This window comes from Anabrus simplex, chromosome 1 (assembly GCF_040414725.1).
Source record: "Anabrus simplex isolate iqAnaSimp1 chromosome 1, ASM4041472v1, whole genome shotgun sequence".
Lineage (NCBI taxonomy): Eukaryota > Metazoa > Arthropoda > Insecta > Orthoptera > Tettigoniidae > Anabrus > Anabrus simplex.
The window spans coordinates 845,390,450-845,405,899 of record NC_090265.1 but is presented as its reverse complement, the minus strand read 5'-3'; the positions used below and the strand labels follow the sequence as shown (position 1 = coordinate 845,405,899).

The following is a 15,450-nucleotide window of genomic DNA, read 5'->3' as shown; positions in this document are numbered from 1 at the left end:
TTATTATTATTATTATTATTATTATTATTATTATTATTATTATTATTTTCAATTTTTTGTATATTTACAATTTCTTTTTTCTTTGATTTTTAGAAAATCATCGTCTGCTGTCTACATTATTTCAGTGAGAAATGCTAAAGAAAAAAAAAAGTAAGTTTAATACGCCTCTTTAATGATGTCTAGGCTAGCTGTTGAGGATTTAACTTGCCTCTGTGCTAGTGTTTGGTGTAAAACTGTTGCTTATACGATTGGTTAGTGCTTGCATTTTCGCTCGGTGAGGAAAGCAACTTTACTTTAGTAATGCCTACGCTAGCTGTTGAAGATCCAACTAACCTTCAAGCTGAACTAATGCTTATAGGGTTGCATGTAATTTAGCTTGTTGAAGAAACGACCTTACTTTGTACGACTGAGGATCCGACTAACCTTCGAGCTGAGTGCCTTCGTGTAATGCATGTGGATACAAACTTCTAGCTCAGTACACTTCTTTAGTGATGCCTAGGCTAGCTAACCTTCGAGCTGAACTAATGCTTATAGAGTTGCATGTATTTTTGGTTCGTGAGGAAAGCTACTTTAATGATGCCAAGGCTGGCTGTTGAGGATCCGACTAACCTTCGAGCTGAATTAATGCTTATAGAGTTGCATGTATTTTTGCTTCATGAAGAAAGCTACTTTAATGATGCCAAGGCTAGCTGTTGAGGATCTGACTAACCTTTGAGCTAAACGAATGCTTATAGGGTTGCATGTATTTTTGCTCGGTTAAGATGGCTACTATGCCTCTTCAGTGTTGTCTAGGCTAGCTGTTGAGGATCTAACTAACCTTCGAGCTAAACTAACGCTTGTAAGGTTGCATGTATTTTAGCTTCGTGAAGAAAACTACCTTTCTTTGTACGCCTAGGCTATCCTTCAAGCTACAGACATGTATTAATTTTTTTTTTCCTAGGTACAACAAGAATTATTGTCGTCGTTATTCATATTTACTGTTTTTTTCATCCGAGTCACAGTTCGCTGCCTTCGCAAGGTATATCTAGGTATATCTACATTGAACGTGCACATCTTAAGGTATGTTAGATCTTTTTATCAATCTCATATGTTAAAAATTTTTTTAAATCTAAAAAATAGTATTATGCTTTTTTTTTTGGTAGAAAAACAATGGAGAAGATTAACCAGCTAGGTCATATTTCATCTCCTACAACCAGGCCACTGACCAGTCTTCCGCTAAATGAGCAATTTAAAGTGATTTCATTTTGAAAACTAAAAACAAAACTTGCTGAAAGAATTTTGTGCGTCTGTGAGGATTTCCAAGTATTTCTACCGAATAGATTTATTGAGCTAACAGATTTAGAAAAAGAACTAAATCAATGTTCTATTTGTATTATATACACCGTGAAATAGAGAACAAATCTTGTGTCATTAGTTTTGTTGATGTGTAATTATGACAACGAATTGAGAAACTATACATACATGTTTGCTGAAGAGCTGAATATTAGCATATTCTTTTATTTTAGATTATGTATTCCTTTGTCTACATGTGTATTACCTTCTCCTACCGCTCCCCTCCTCTTCTTTGCAAGATAAAGTTTAGATCGTTTGCTTAAATACATCACTCGAGGAGGAGGAGGAAGAGGCTGTTACATTTTAAAGTAAGTATGTCAAGAATGAAGGTGTTAGAGTGTTGAAAACAGCATCTTGGTTTAAAAACTAGGTTCTCTAAGATAATAGTATGTTGAGAAGGGCAGCTCAGCAAGTATGTTGACAAGGGCAGCTTGCTTTATAACTAAGATCGTAGTAGGTTGAGAAGGGCAACTTGCTTGCTTGTGACGTTAAATTCCGCGCTATAAAGTTTACTTCCGTCAAGATAGCAGCACTCAAGTAGGCCATGTGCACGTAGTTGAAGATGGCAGCTGACAGATGTCGAACAAAAACATGAAGAATTTAAATCGCCCGCTACTATGTGCATAAAGTAGCAACAGTCAGGATTTTCAACAGTGATTTCATCCTGTTTTGTATTGTTACAAAACCAATATTTTGTAAACTGAGAGGTCTGCAACCTCACTATTGTTCATTTCCATCTGTACCATTTATTTTCTTTTCTTGTTTTCTTAGGTTAACACAGTTTTTAGTTTCAATTATGTTTTTATATTAACCCCTATTTCACTGAATTTTGTCGCAGTGAGTTCTTTTTTGCTCCACACGATGATGAAAATATTGTATATTGTGATAATTTAGATTCTGTCTAGGCTCTTGTTTTGTTTTTCATTTGTTCTTTCATTATGTTTGTAATATGTGATGAGACGAACTATTACGGGAAATATAATTTTAAAGTTTTTTTATTTAACGTGTCTGAAGGAATTAATTTTTGTTTGTAACTTCAAGATGTATTGAACTGGAAATAAACATTGCAAGATATGAGAATTGTTTTGAAGTGATTTTTTTTTTTGTATGTAAATTTTATGTAATTGATAATTTAATGTCAGCAAGCATGAGGAAAATACATTTGGGACGTTTTAACTTGAAGAATTTCTTGAAGAATTATTTGAAAATTAATTTTTGTAGTTCTGTATGTCAAAATTGTAATCTGATGAAAATGTAAAGGTGCTTTAGTTATGAAACATCCCATACCGCATGTGCAGTTATTGTTGTCGAAATAGGTGTCGCAATAGGAAATCTCGAGAAGTTGCTATCTTAATATGACCATATATGGTCATGCAATTTCATTCGCTAGAATAACGAGATTTCCTATTGGCGAAAAGATAGGGAACCTAGTGGAAATTGTTTCTTATTGGTTAATTGTGATCGGGCTATTTCCGGTCTTCTGCCGACTTCGGAAAAATGATGCGTGTACTCGGCGTCATTTACATTCGACCACCCTAGCGAGCGCTTGCGCTCCAGGCCTCCCCTCGGGAACTCCGGTTTTTATTGGTAAGTGTTATTTCAATGTTATTCTTATGTTTTCTGGTTTCGTTTGATTTAATTTAATTACTTTGGTATTTCGGTATTTCTTTGCTTAATGTAATTTTCAAAGTTTTAAATTTAACGTGTCCGAGTTTGCCCTAGGTTCCCATTACCGTAATTCCAGTTCTATCACTTACTTGGATTTTAAACTATACTTTGTAATGTAGCATCACCCTTCAATTGTTAAATCAAATTTTCTCCAAGTTACTTAAGTACGTCTTGATTCAGTGTCGTGGAACTGTATTTTGTTAAAGTCTTTTAAAGACCCTTCATTTGTGCGCAAGTATCAGTTGCTATGTCATGATCTTGTTTCTTGTAATATTGGTTTTGATTATGTTAATATGATGAGTTTCGAGGTGATGATTGTAAGTCTTTTCTCCCCCATAACGCCATACCTTCCCATGGCCCTCTTAGGAGCCTCGCACCTTCCACTCTCCTCTCTTAGTTGTCATTTTTAGGCCTGTAAGTGTTCCCTTGTATTTGATTTAATATTGTGTATCGAAAGATACTCGTCACGTTTCCATGTTCTGATGTGAATTCACCGCCACTGCATCATTTTACTATTTCCTTATTCACATTATTAAGTGACTATATTATTTACAACCATTTCTTTATTCACATTTTATGTCAACATTTATTATTTTTATTTTTGCATTAATATTATTTATTATTGTGTGGTATTATTATTATTATTATTATTATTATTATTATTATTATTATTATTATTAATTCATATTTGTGTACTTTTGAAATCGGTTACAATGTTTTTTGGCTTTTTTTAGCTTATATTATGTACATTATTTCACCCCCCCCCCTCCTTTTTTTTGCACTGAAGATGGCGCAAACGAGCTGAATCATGTCTGAGTTTGATTACTCTGTATAATGATGGAATATATAATGTATTGAACAAGGAGGATACACTCATTTTTTCACCATTGTAAAGGTTATTCAAGTTTTGAATTTTTAAAACATACTGATAATTTGCAAACAGAATTGTATGTGAAATAATAACATTGGTTTGTTCAAATGGTCTTGAATCAATAACTATGCATGGGCTAATTTCTTTGTTTTGAACATATACAAACAAGCAATGCCCACACAACTATCTTTTACAAAATAAAAAGGGCTATATTATCACAGTGCTGAAAAATTGCATCATTCACAGATCCAAATTTCAAATTTGGGCTATAACAGCAATTTACAGTACAGTATACCCAGAATATTTCTCTCAAATTTAATTCAAGTTCAATGCTTTTTGAATTTCTAATTTATCATTTCAATCTGTTCTGTAACTATACCTAAACACATGAGGCCAACAGTCTGGACTATGACTGCCTAACTCGAGACCTCTCCCCAGCAAGACATCCATACTGAGGGCATGTGAGGTGTGAAGTTTCTCTGGGCGCTGAAGTAGTTTCAACATTTCTCGCGGTCGTCTCAGCCGTCGGCGCATACTGGTGGGCTTGGTTGCTGTGTCTGCTGGGGTGGGACATGAGGCAGCAGCTAACAGAGAGAAGATGCTTCCACAACGGGTCTGGAGACCTAGAACACACATAGAGTATTCAGAACAGTTGTTTATAACAGCAACAGAAGCAACAACGACAGCCAAATAATCTGACTGCCATAATACCAGTTCACTTCTCAATACCAAATATGAAAAAATAAAACTTTCCATTTATTTTGAGTATTTAGGAGATACTATTTCCTTCAATGCCCTAAGAAAGAAGTCCTGAAATACCAACCCAAATGTATGAAAAGAGTTTATCACATTTATAAACCTACTTGTCAGTCCAAATCAATCTCATGGCAAACCAAATATCACTAATACACCATAGTAATATGCCCTGAAACTATATGATGTTAAGTGTCTGGTCTTCACCCACCACAGATGTAAGAGTATTCAAATAAGAAAGAGGAAGTTTCCACAAAAGATGCCAAAATTCTGAGGTGAAATATCGCGTGAGGTTAAGTACAAAGCTGTACGCTAAATTTCAAAAGCTCTCGCTTTCTGCGAAGAAGCCCCATTTACGGTCATTCTGAATGCCTAACCCCAGAATTCTTTATATTCTTATGGCTTGGAAATGTACAAGTCCATTAGTAAGTGCAGTGAAAAAGGATCTGGCTAGTGATCTGTTACAATGATTCAAGAAAGAAGCAAGTTCAGGACCTGGGTGCAAGTCGTGAAAGATCTTTCAGAATGAGATGAAGAACCAGTGCAAAGTGAACTGAAGAGCAAAGAACTGGATTCTCCACCAAGATACAGGATCATTGCAAAGCCAGAAAGGCTGAAAAGTGTTACCAGTGGTCCTAAGTAGCCAAAAACAACATGTTAAAAAGATAACTATCAGCACCTTTCTCTTAATGGTCTTTGACAAAACAAGAGAAAGAACTTTACCTGAGATTGGCTTCTTTGACAATTTAGTCAAACTACTACGTGTCTTGGGCATTTACAGTAAGTATTCCTGAATGACGAGAGATCGTGCTGAAATTTGATCCTGCAAGTGAAGCATCTAATGAAAACGTCTTAACAAGGAATGCACTAATGATGTTTCACAGTACATATCTTCCTGGCTGACCAGGATTCTTAGCACCCCTGCCCCCTTCAGGTGATGTATAGTAGGGACGTGAGCCAATGACCACTATGTTAGCTGTGAAAACGCTACAAGAAAACTGAAGAGTGATGGCTAACAGGGCTCTGGTGAAAACCTCAATGGCAGCAACAGCAGGGGAGGAGTCTTTTGGTAAGACGAAGCTTGCAGAGGAGCAGCTCTTCTTCTAGGGGTAGAATAAGGAAGAAACTACTGCCTTATGGTAAAGAGGGATCTTTAACAGCTAACGGAGGCAACCCATACAGACAAATTCTGCAGTCCAGCACAGAAAGGAGTCAGCCCCTCCACTGGATTAGGATGCTATAAAACAATAACTTACAAACCCAAAACTAACTTATTACAGACAGATGGAATTTATGTCAGATGTATTTTATGGAGAACACTTTTTCAGTGAAATACAGGACAAAAATTGGATTCCGGAAAGTGAAAACCATATATGAAACTGGAAATACTTGGGTTGAGTGAAACGAGATGGAGAGGTGAGGACAGAAGAGGGTGGCATCTTCACTTTCTCCAAGTGGAGTGGGTGTCTTATTCACAAAGAAAGCAAAAAATAACAAAATACAATGAACCCCTATATCACACAGGATAAATTACTGTATTGCACGAATAAGAATCAGAGTTATACCTGTTACCATAGTGCAGTGCTTATACACCAACAGAGTTGGAAAAAAGAGAAGTTTTATGATAGGCTGATGGTAACACTAGCAGGGATAAAGGAGGATATTGTGATATCAATGGGAGAGCTAAATGAAAAAATTGGTAGTAGATTCTACTTAAATATTTCTTCTGTAGCATCATACATCTGAACACTCTGGTCGTCACATACTTTCTGCTGCCAGACACATTCTACCAGCGATGACGGCATCTGATGCAGCATTCAAGAAACGTTCCATATGTTCCGGCTAGTTCTACAACTCTCCAGATGTGTGTGTGTGTGTGTGTGTGTGTGTGTGTGTGTGTGTGTGTGTGTGTGTGTGTGTGAGCTTGCACATGTGCATGCATTACCTTCCCTCCTCTCTTCCCCCTCTGTACGTGGGTATATAATCGGCTTTATGCCGCTCAATCTTCAAGACGCATTTCTACCTGTGCAGAGGGAGGAGAAGCCATGGTGATGGTCTCCGTATTTTGAACTGTATAATTTGTTTGTGTACCTGGCAGGCATACTTCGATGGAGGCATGAGGTATGACGATATCTTGTTCCAGTTGGGAACTTTGATTTATTTATGTTAGTGCACAAGATGAGTATGAGGGTTGCTGTTGGAACACCTCTTTCTGGTCCCTCTGGACATGACTTCAATTTCTACTTCAAACTGGACTTAACATTTCGGCATTGTGCCCCTTGTGATTCTCATAATATACTGAAAGTGTGCTGGACTTCCTCACTTGAAGGTTACTGAGGGCATAACTATGAACTTTATTATGATGTACTGTTACCTAAATTTTCTGTTTCTTTGTTGTATTCTTTTCATGTTGCTGCTAAGTAATTCAAGTCAGACTTTTGTTTTTTACGATAGGGTATCGATCCTCCATTACCTAATCCAGTCTTTTCTCCTACATCATAATTTCCCATTATCCAGCTGTAGCCAGGTAGGGGCAAATATGGTTCCTCTCCACTTTCTTCGATCTTTCCTCCACTCCTCCTCCAACACTGTGTCCCAGTCCAGGTTTCTTTCTCTAATACTGCGTTGGATTGTGTCCTTCCATCTCAACCGTGGTCTTCTGAGGCCTTTCCTTCCTTGCATTTGCATTTCCATTACCTTTTTTGGCCTTCTTTCATCACTCATTCGCTTTATGTGCCCAAACCATCTTAATTGGCTCTTCTTTATTCTTTCATTCATTTTTTCCACTCCAATTTCTTCCCGGATTTTCTCATTCCTTACTTTCTCTCTTCTATTCATCTATCCTTTATCATACTCCTCAAGAACTTCATTTCGGCTGCCTGTATTTGACTCTCATCCTTCTTTGTCATTGTCCAAGTTTCTGCTCCGTAAGTTACGGGTACGTAATACATCTTGTACATAGTTTCCTTTGCTTCCAGTGGCGCATCCTTGTCCCATAACATGTTTATTACACTATGATAGAAACAGCCTCCAGGTTGAATCCTCTTACTAATTTCAGCATTGAGTTGAGCTTTCTCCATTAATTCATTCCCTAAGTATTTGAACGTCTCCACTACTTCTCCTTCTTAACACTTTATAAGCATTCAAAATTTTACCATTGGGAAAGAACACCTTTGAATATTTGATGCACCTACTTCAAAAAGTTATGTTGATCATCCCAAATCACTAGTTTGCGATCTACGGTCTCGTTAGAATATTGGTATTTGTTGTTGGTCATGTTGTATATTTGTTTATATACGAGATGACGAACTTAGTAAGATTCTGATTGGATCTGCTCTCCACTTTGCCTCTTAACTCGCACTTGTTATACGTATGAGGAGTATTACCTTTCAAAAAAATTTATATTTTGCCGTTCCCTTTGTACCACCCACGGAAATCTATAAACTTGCCAAGGCAGTAGTTTCTTCCTTATTCTACCCCTAGAAGAAGAGCTGCTTCTCTGCAAGCTTCGTCTTACCAAAAGACTCCTCCCCTGCTGTTGCTGCCATTGAGGTTTTCACCAGAGCCCTGTTAGCCATCACTTTCTTCAGTTTCCTTGTAGCGTTTTCACAGCTAACATAGTGGTCATTGGCTCATGTCCCTACTATACATCACCTGAAGGGGGCAGGGGTGCTAAGAATCCTGGTCAGCCAGGAAGATATGTACTGTGAAACATCATTAGTGCATTCCTTGTTAAGACGTTTTCATTAGATGCTTCACTTGCAGGATCAAATTTCAGCACGATCTCTCGTCATTCAGGAATACTTACTGTAAATGCCCAAGACACGTAGTAGTTTGACTAAATTGTCAAAGAAGCCAATCTCAGGTAAAGTTCTTTCTCTTGTTTTGTCAAAGACCATTAAGAGAAACGTGCTGATAGTTATCTTTTTAACATGTTGTTTTTGGCTACTTAGGACCACTGGTAACACTTTTCAGCCTTTCTGGCTTTGCAATGATCCTGTATCTTGGTGGAGAATCCAGTTCTTTGCTCTTCAGTTCACTTTGCACTGGTTCTTCATCTCATTCTGAAAGATCTTTCACGACTTGCACCCAGGTCCTGAACTTGCTTCTTTCTTGAATCATTGTAACAGATCACTAGCCAGATCCTTTTTCACTGCACTTACTAATGGACTTGTACATTTCCAAGCCATAAGAATATCAAGAATTCTGGGGTTAGGCATTCAAAATGACCGTAAATGGGGCTTCTTCGCACAGAACACCTTCTGCTGTGGAGTCCAGATGGCTAATGTCATACTTTTTATAAGGAAGCTACTGGGAAGCGTGCAATGCTGCAGCTGTCTGAGAAGACAGACAGATGAGATGCTTACCTCGCATACCACCTGTGTGTCGGGATGCTTAAATAATTAAAAATTCACGTATTAAATGCAGTTTTCACACATAATGCAGCATATCACATGGAGACAGGTGGAATATAGATTCAGCCTCTGTTACACCACTAATGGTGCATATAATGAGGTGTATTAGGTATGTAAATAAACATTGAGTTTTTCTACTTGTAGAAACCAACCACCTATAATATCTCTATGACATATTTTATTATCTTTCAAGATTGACACACGCCAGTATTTGAAGTGCCTGCCAGCCAAGTATTCAAGGTCAACTCGATGCCATTTGCAGTGTCCATATGCTGCTTCAGGACATCTCTGAAGCAAAATTTTGGACCTCCACTCTTTCTTCTCTTGTCCTGTATCTCAACACACAAGATCATCTTAGGTACAGGATGACACATCCCACTGACGAGGATGACACATCTCATTGACCATAAGTGATTTTGAGTGAGCAATGTCCCAATACCTGGTACGTTTGTTCTTCATGTAATCAGTTGATCACTTGATGCATAGGACTGATCTGAAATATTTCGGGTGGAAACAGCCTAACATAATAAAATGCCATCAATAGGGACACCAAGCCTCATAAGCATATATAGAAGCCACAAGTATTGTTACACATCCAGTTCTGTTCTGTTTAGTTGCAAATCATGGCATGGGAAGAAGAACTTTCTGAAGGCAGCAGCTGCTGCGCTGATATGGCAGTTCACTTCGATGTCCAACTGATTGTATAATATAACTATTTATAATAGTTTATTTAAATCTGCCTTGATCAATACACTCATTAAATGAAAGAAACAACATTAATTAAACCATACATGTTTCGGGAAATCTCAACCATTCCCTTCATCAGTGGTTAGATCAAAGAATAACACAATATGACATAATCTTTTGTTTTACAATTTGAAGGAGTATTGTGTCCCAATACATCATATCAAAGAGTAAAGAGAACTTATGAAATATTATAAAAATGATCAATACATACAATTTTGGTTGAACTGAATTAGAACACTATACAAATTTAGGATCTTCAAGTTTTTCTTCTTTTCTTCTTCTTTTTGTTCCTTAAATGATTATATGCTAGCCTAAACAGTGGGTTATCTTCTGTACTTTTCTCATTTAAACTTGATTCAGAATTACATTTTTGTGTAAGGTAAATTTCTAAATTTTCCAAAACATCCATCAGTTTTCCCTTTTTGGTCGAATATAATAATTTCATGTCATTGGAAACGTCTGTAAATTTATGATTCATTTCAACCATATGTTCTCCCATTGCCGAATATTAGTTGTGAGTTACTGTCATCCAATAAGAGGTAGTCGAATTCAGCAGCAGCAGCAGCAGCAGTAGTAATGGTGGTAGTACTACTACATTTTACATCCCACTATGGTTTTTGGAGACACCAAGGTGCTAGAATTTTGTCCCACAGGAGTTGTTCTACGTGCTGGTAAATCTACGAACATAAGGCTGGTGTACCTGAACACCTTTCTTACAGGAAGGACGGGAGATACTCGTCAATGCCCTGACGGACCTTTTCAGAGCTAGTCTAGCTTTAGGGTACGTACTGAAATCACGGTCTGAAGCTAAAGCAGTATTCATACCTAAGCCTGGAAAGGCAAAATATGCCCAAGCCAAAGCATACAGACCATTATGTTTAACCTCCTCCATGCTGAAAGCAATGGCGAAAATTCTGGATAAATATATCAGAAGAACGGTGCAAATGAACTCAACATTACATGAAAATCAGTTTGCATATAGACCTGGCAGAATTTCTAGTAACTGTCAAATCTAAATAATTTAAAGTCCTATCATTTTCATCGATGAACGAAAGGTTAAACCTGATATTACAGTATCTAAATACTTTGGATAGACAAGTGCATTTTACGATGGAATCTGAAAATGATAGGACTTTAAATTATTTAGATTTGACAGTTACTAGAAATTCTGGTCATTTTGATTTTCAAATTTTCAGAAAAGCTACTCAAACAGATACTATTATCAGAAATGACTCCAATCATCCAGGTCAACATAAAAAGGCAACATTTTACAGTTTAATTAATAGAGCTATGAACATACCTATGTCTAAGAAGAATCATAATAGAGAGATAAATATAATCCATCAAATCGCTCGTAGCAATGGATATTCCAACAGATTTATTAATAGAATGATAAATAAAGTGAAAAATGAACCTAAAACAACTTTAATTAAAGAGCGAAAAGAGAAAAAGAAATTCGTAGTTCTAACTTTTCGAAATAAGCACTCTTATCAACTGGCTAAAATTTTCAGGAAAAAGAACATCAATGTCACATACAAAATGGATAATAATACTAATAAGATAATTTTCAATTCAGATAAAATAGAGAATAAATGTATATTTAATAAATCAGGAATTTACAAATTAACATGCCAAACATGTAAACAACGATACATACGACAGTCCGGAAGAAGTTTGGCTATAAGGTACAAAGAACACGTTAATGCGGTCAAACATAAAAGATATTCGGCAATGGGAGAACATATGGTTGAAATGAATCATAAATTTACAGACATTTCCAATGACATGAAATTATTATATTCGACCAAAAAGGGAAAACTGATGAATGTTTTGGAAAATTTAGAAATTTACCTTACACAAAAATGTAATTCTGAATCAAGTTTAAATGAGAAAAGTACAGAAGATAACCCACTGTTTAGGCTAGCATATAATCATTTAAGGAACAAAAAGAAGAAAAGAAGAAATACTTGAAGATCCAAAATTTGTATAGTGTTCTAATTCAGTTCAATCAAAATTGTATGTATTGATCATTTTTATAATATTTCATAAGTTCTCTTTACTCTTTGATATGATGTATTGGGACACAATACTCCTTCAAATTGTAAAACAAAAGATTGTGTCATATTGTGTTATTCTTTGATCTAACCACTGATGAAGGGAATGGTTGAGATTTCCCGAAACATGTATGGTTTAATTAATAATGTTGCTTTCATTTAATGAGTGTATTGATCAAGGCGGATTTAAATGAACTATTATAAATAGTTATATTATACATTCAGACCAGTCAATACGGACCAAACACAATATTAACCTATCATGGTTAAGTTTATTAACAGTCCAACTGATTTGAAATATTATAATGCTACAGAACACAGGAGTAGGTAATGTCCAATTTATTCGAAGAATTTAAAATGAATTTTAAAAACTTATATTCTGAGCAAGTTTAATATTTTATCACTAAGTAAAAATGAATTAACGTCAACAAAGACAACGTAAAATATGAACATGCATAAACTGAAGTATTTGGGCATATTTTACATTTATTACATATACAAAAAGTATCGAACTCTGCACAACTCACACTACAATAATAGAGGAAAATCGAAAGAGCACTGGCAAGAATACATACCAAGGACATTGCTAAGTCTGGCAGCTTTATGCAGTCCTTCCAAGCTGGCCACAACACTATCTCTGGCACGTCTGTGCTCCTCCCTGGCACCTTCTGAGCCCAGCAGTAGAGCCAAACTAGAAGTTACTCCAAGTGAAGCACTGTGCTCCCCCAACATTACCGACAACACACTGAGCATGGAATCCCAACAGCAGCTTAGTATCCGGCGGGATAATTTCACACCTGCAAGATAAATTATACCACCTCAGCTTAGAATTTACTAGAACAATTTTGTTTACATAAGGATGATACTACAGAGACCATTCAGATGCAAACCACTATTCTCTTTTTAAATGTTGTTGTTTGAGTCATCAGTCCATAGACTGGTTTGATGCAGCTCTCCATGCCACCCTATCCTGTGCTAACCTTTTCATTTCTACGTAACTATTGCATCCTACATCTGCTCTAATCTGTTTGTCATATTCATACCTTGGTCTACCCCTACCGTTCTTGCCACCTACACTTCCTTCAAAAACCAACTGAACAAGTCCTGGGTGTCTTAAGATGTGTCCTATCATTCTATCTCTTCTTCTCGTCAAATTTAACCAAATCGATCTCCTCTCACCAATTCGATTCAGTATCTCTTCATTCGTGATTCGATCTATCCATCTCACCTTCAGCATTCTTCTGTAACACCACATTTCTTTTTAAATATACATATTTAAATGTATGTTCAGTTTGGCTCCATGGCTGAATGGTCAGCATAGTAACCCAGGAGGTTTGAGTTCATCTTAATATACGTCTTCATTTACATACAACACTTCACACTAATAATAACCACATAAGGTTGGCATAAATAAAAGCATTTGGCCATAAAACTCTGCCAAATTCACAGAAAGTGTTGACCCCAAGAAATAGGGTGAAAGGTCAGAAAGATGATGATTTAAATGGATTTTTAATAGATCTGACTAAAAGTATGGGTATTCAAATATTGTGACAACTGGTTTTGGAGTTTACCACTGTTTCTGAATAAAAAGAAATAGAGCTGCAAATGACAGACACTTTTGGAAATGGAGTCTCCCAGTTTCTAAATGGATGTAAAGACCATTTTGGTGGAGAATTCACAACACAAGAACTCCATACTTCCAATTCATAGATATTACAATGAATATGCTCTGGCTTATGCTCTAGTAAAGGAGTCCATCACACCCATCCTGAAAACATGAAGGGAAAGGTTTGATAAATCTGAATCTCAGATGAGTATCATGTTTGATTTATTCTAGAGACAGTTAGGGATTTGCAGAATATCCTGTATGATCTTGTGATTCTTGACAATTGGTTCAATGACAAATTATTCATTAATATATATATATGATTTTTCATAAGCAGTCTGTTTGCATTGATGGGTGTGAAGTAATACAGATTGAAAATGTACCACTTATAAAGGTGAAATGAATTTAAAAATCTGGGATTGATAATACTCTCAGTTGGTTTGGAATGCTCACAATTATATCGTGAAGAAAATCTCTTCACTTCTTGGTGTCATGCATAGATTACACTATCCCATTTCTACTTCTCTCAAGAAAAGTATGTATCATTCAATAAACCACTGTCATTTTCAATAGATGTGTGTTATATGGGGTTGTTCAATAAAAAAATCTTGTAACTTCAGATACTACAAAATAGAAAACTTTAAAGCCTTGACTATTTCATTAGAACCAATATAATTTTTAAGGATACCCTTCCTCTTTTTCTTCTTCTTCCAGATTCTCTCTGGATAGGGTAGTGTACCAAAACCCTCCACCTTGCTTGATCTTTCCATCATTCCTCTTCTAGTACTTTATTGCTATCGATTCCTCTATTTGTATTTTAAGGATACTAAGGATACTAATACAGTAATACCTTGTTAACACGAATTCGCCTAACACAAATACTCTGTTAACATGAACAAAACTTTGGTCCTCGCAGGTAATGTATTATTTCTTATGGAAGGTCTCCTCTGTTAACACGGATTCCAGTTACCATGAACAACAAACACTCTTTTTTGGCCTCCTGCATCATTATATCTCACTTCATGCAAATCACCAATGCTATTCATCATGTTCTTTAAGCTGCTGCTCTGCTTGGAATGCAAGAAACACATGTAGATGAAAGTAATCCATTGCCCAACCATAGTTTATTTGGATGTTGCTAAAGGAAATTACATTACCAGCATCCACTTCCGCAGTGACTTCATTGTGAGCAGCAGCCTTCTCCAATCTCTGGCAGTCTGACAGCAACTGACCACCCTGTTGACAGCTGTCCAGTCCATCCAAATCTACAATGAATAGTCAGCAATGAACATCACACACAAATGACAATCATTAATTTACAATATTATGAGTCGCTAATGATAACTACATGAAAACAATGATTTTAAGAAGGAGAGAAGAGAAATTAATTTAACCTTTGTATGATGAAGGTCTCAGAATATGAAATTAAGTTCTATTTTGTAACCTATTAAAGGTGGCTGCTATGTACTGAGCAGATCATGGCTACCCTCCATAGTTAACTCGTCAACATCTTTCTTCTCCTTGACTCTGGAGGTCCTGGAATGAGCTACATTTTGAACAGGGTCCCTCTATCTCGAGTCTGATTTCTATGGAGTGACAGTAGCCAATAAAATCTTTGTTATTGATCTGAAGACGATCCTGGTTGCAGGTTCGAAACGCATCAGCATATTATAAGTATTATATGTCCTAACATCCCAAAATTATATATTACAATGTCATTTAGTGGTCGTGAAAGTCTACATCTTAAGATTAATATCTGTGGCAACAACAAGAAAGGAGGGGGTCAGGATTGGTGCTCAAACCAACAATCTCCTGAATGAATGGTCACAACCAAACAACTCAAAGCATACTTGCTTTGGTAAATTTTAAATAAGTGGCCAGATAAATGTTACAGATTTTAAGTGACACCACGATGCTGATATCTAGCCTGCAGGGATTCTTTAAAATGGAAGACAACACAGAGCTCTCATATTTAAACACCTTCAACACTGTACTCAGCCCTGC

At 36.4% G+C, this 15,450-nt stretch overlaps 1 protein-coding gene across 1 annotated transcript in view; it reads right to left on the bottom strand.

Annotated features, from left to right (window-relative positions):
• LOC136874117 (brefeldin A-inhibited guanine nucleotide-exchange protein 3) overlaps positions 1 to 15,450 on the bottom strand; it is a 428,916-nt gene that overhangs the window by 203,540 nt on the left and 209,926 nt on the right. The window contains exons 16-18 of the mRNA XM_067147676.2: positions 14,604 to 14,711; positions 12,416 to 12,637; positions 4,251 to 4,494 (exon numbers count right to left, since the gene is read on the bottom strand). Of these exons, the coding sequence (XP_067003777.2) occupies positions 4,251 to 4,494; positions 12,416 to 12,637; positions 14,604 to 14,711 (574 nt within the window). The remainder of the gene's footprint in view (positions 1 to 4,250; positions 4,495 to 12,415; positions 12,638 to 14,603; positions 14,712 to 15,450) is intronic.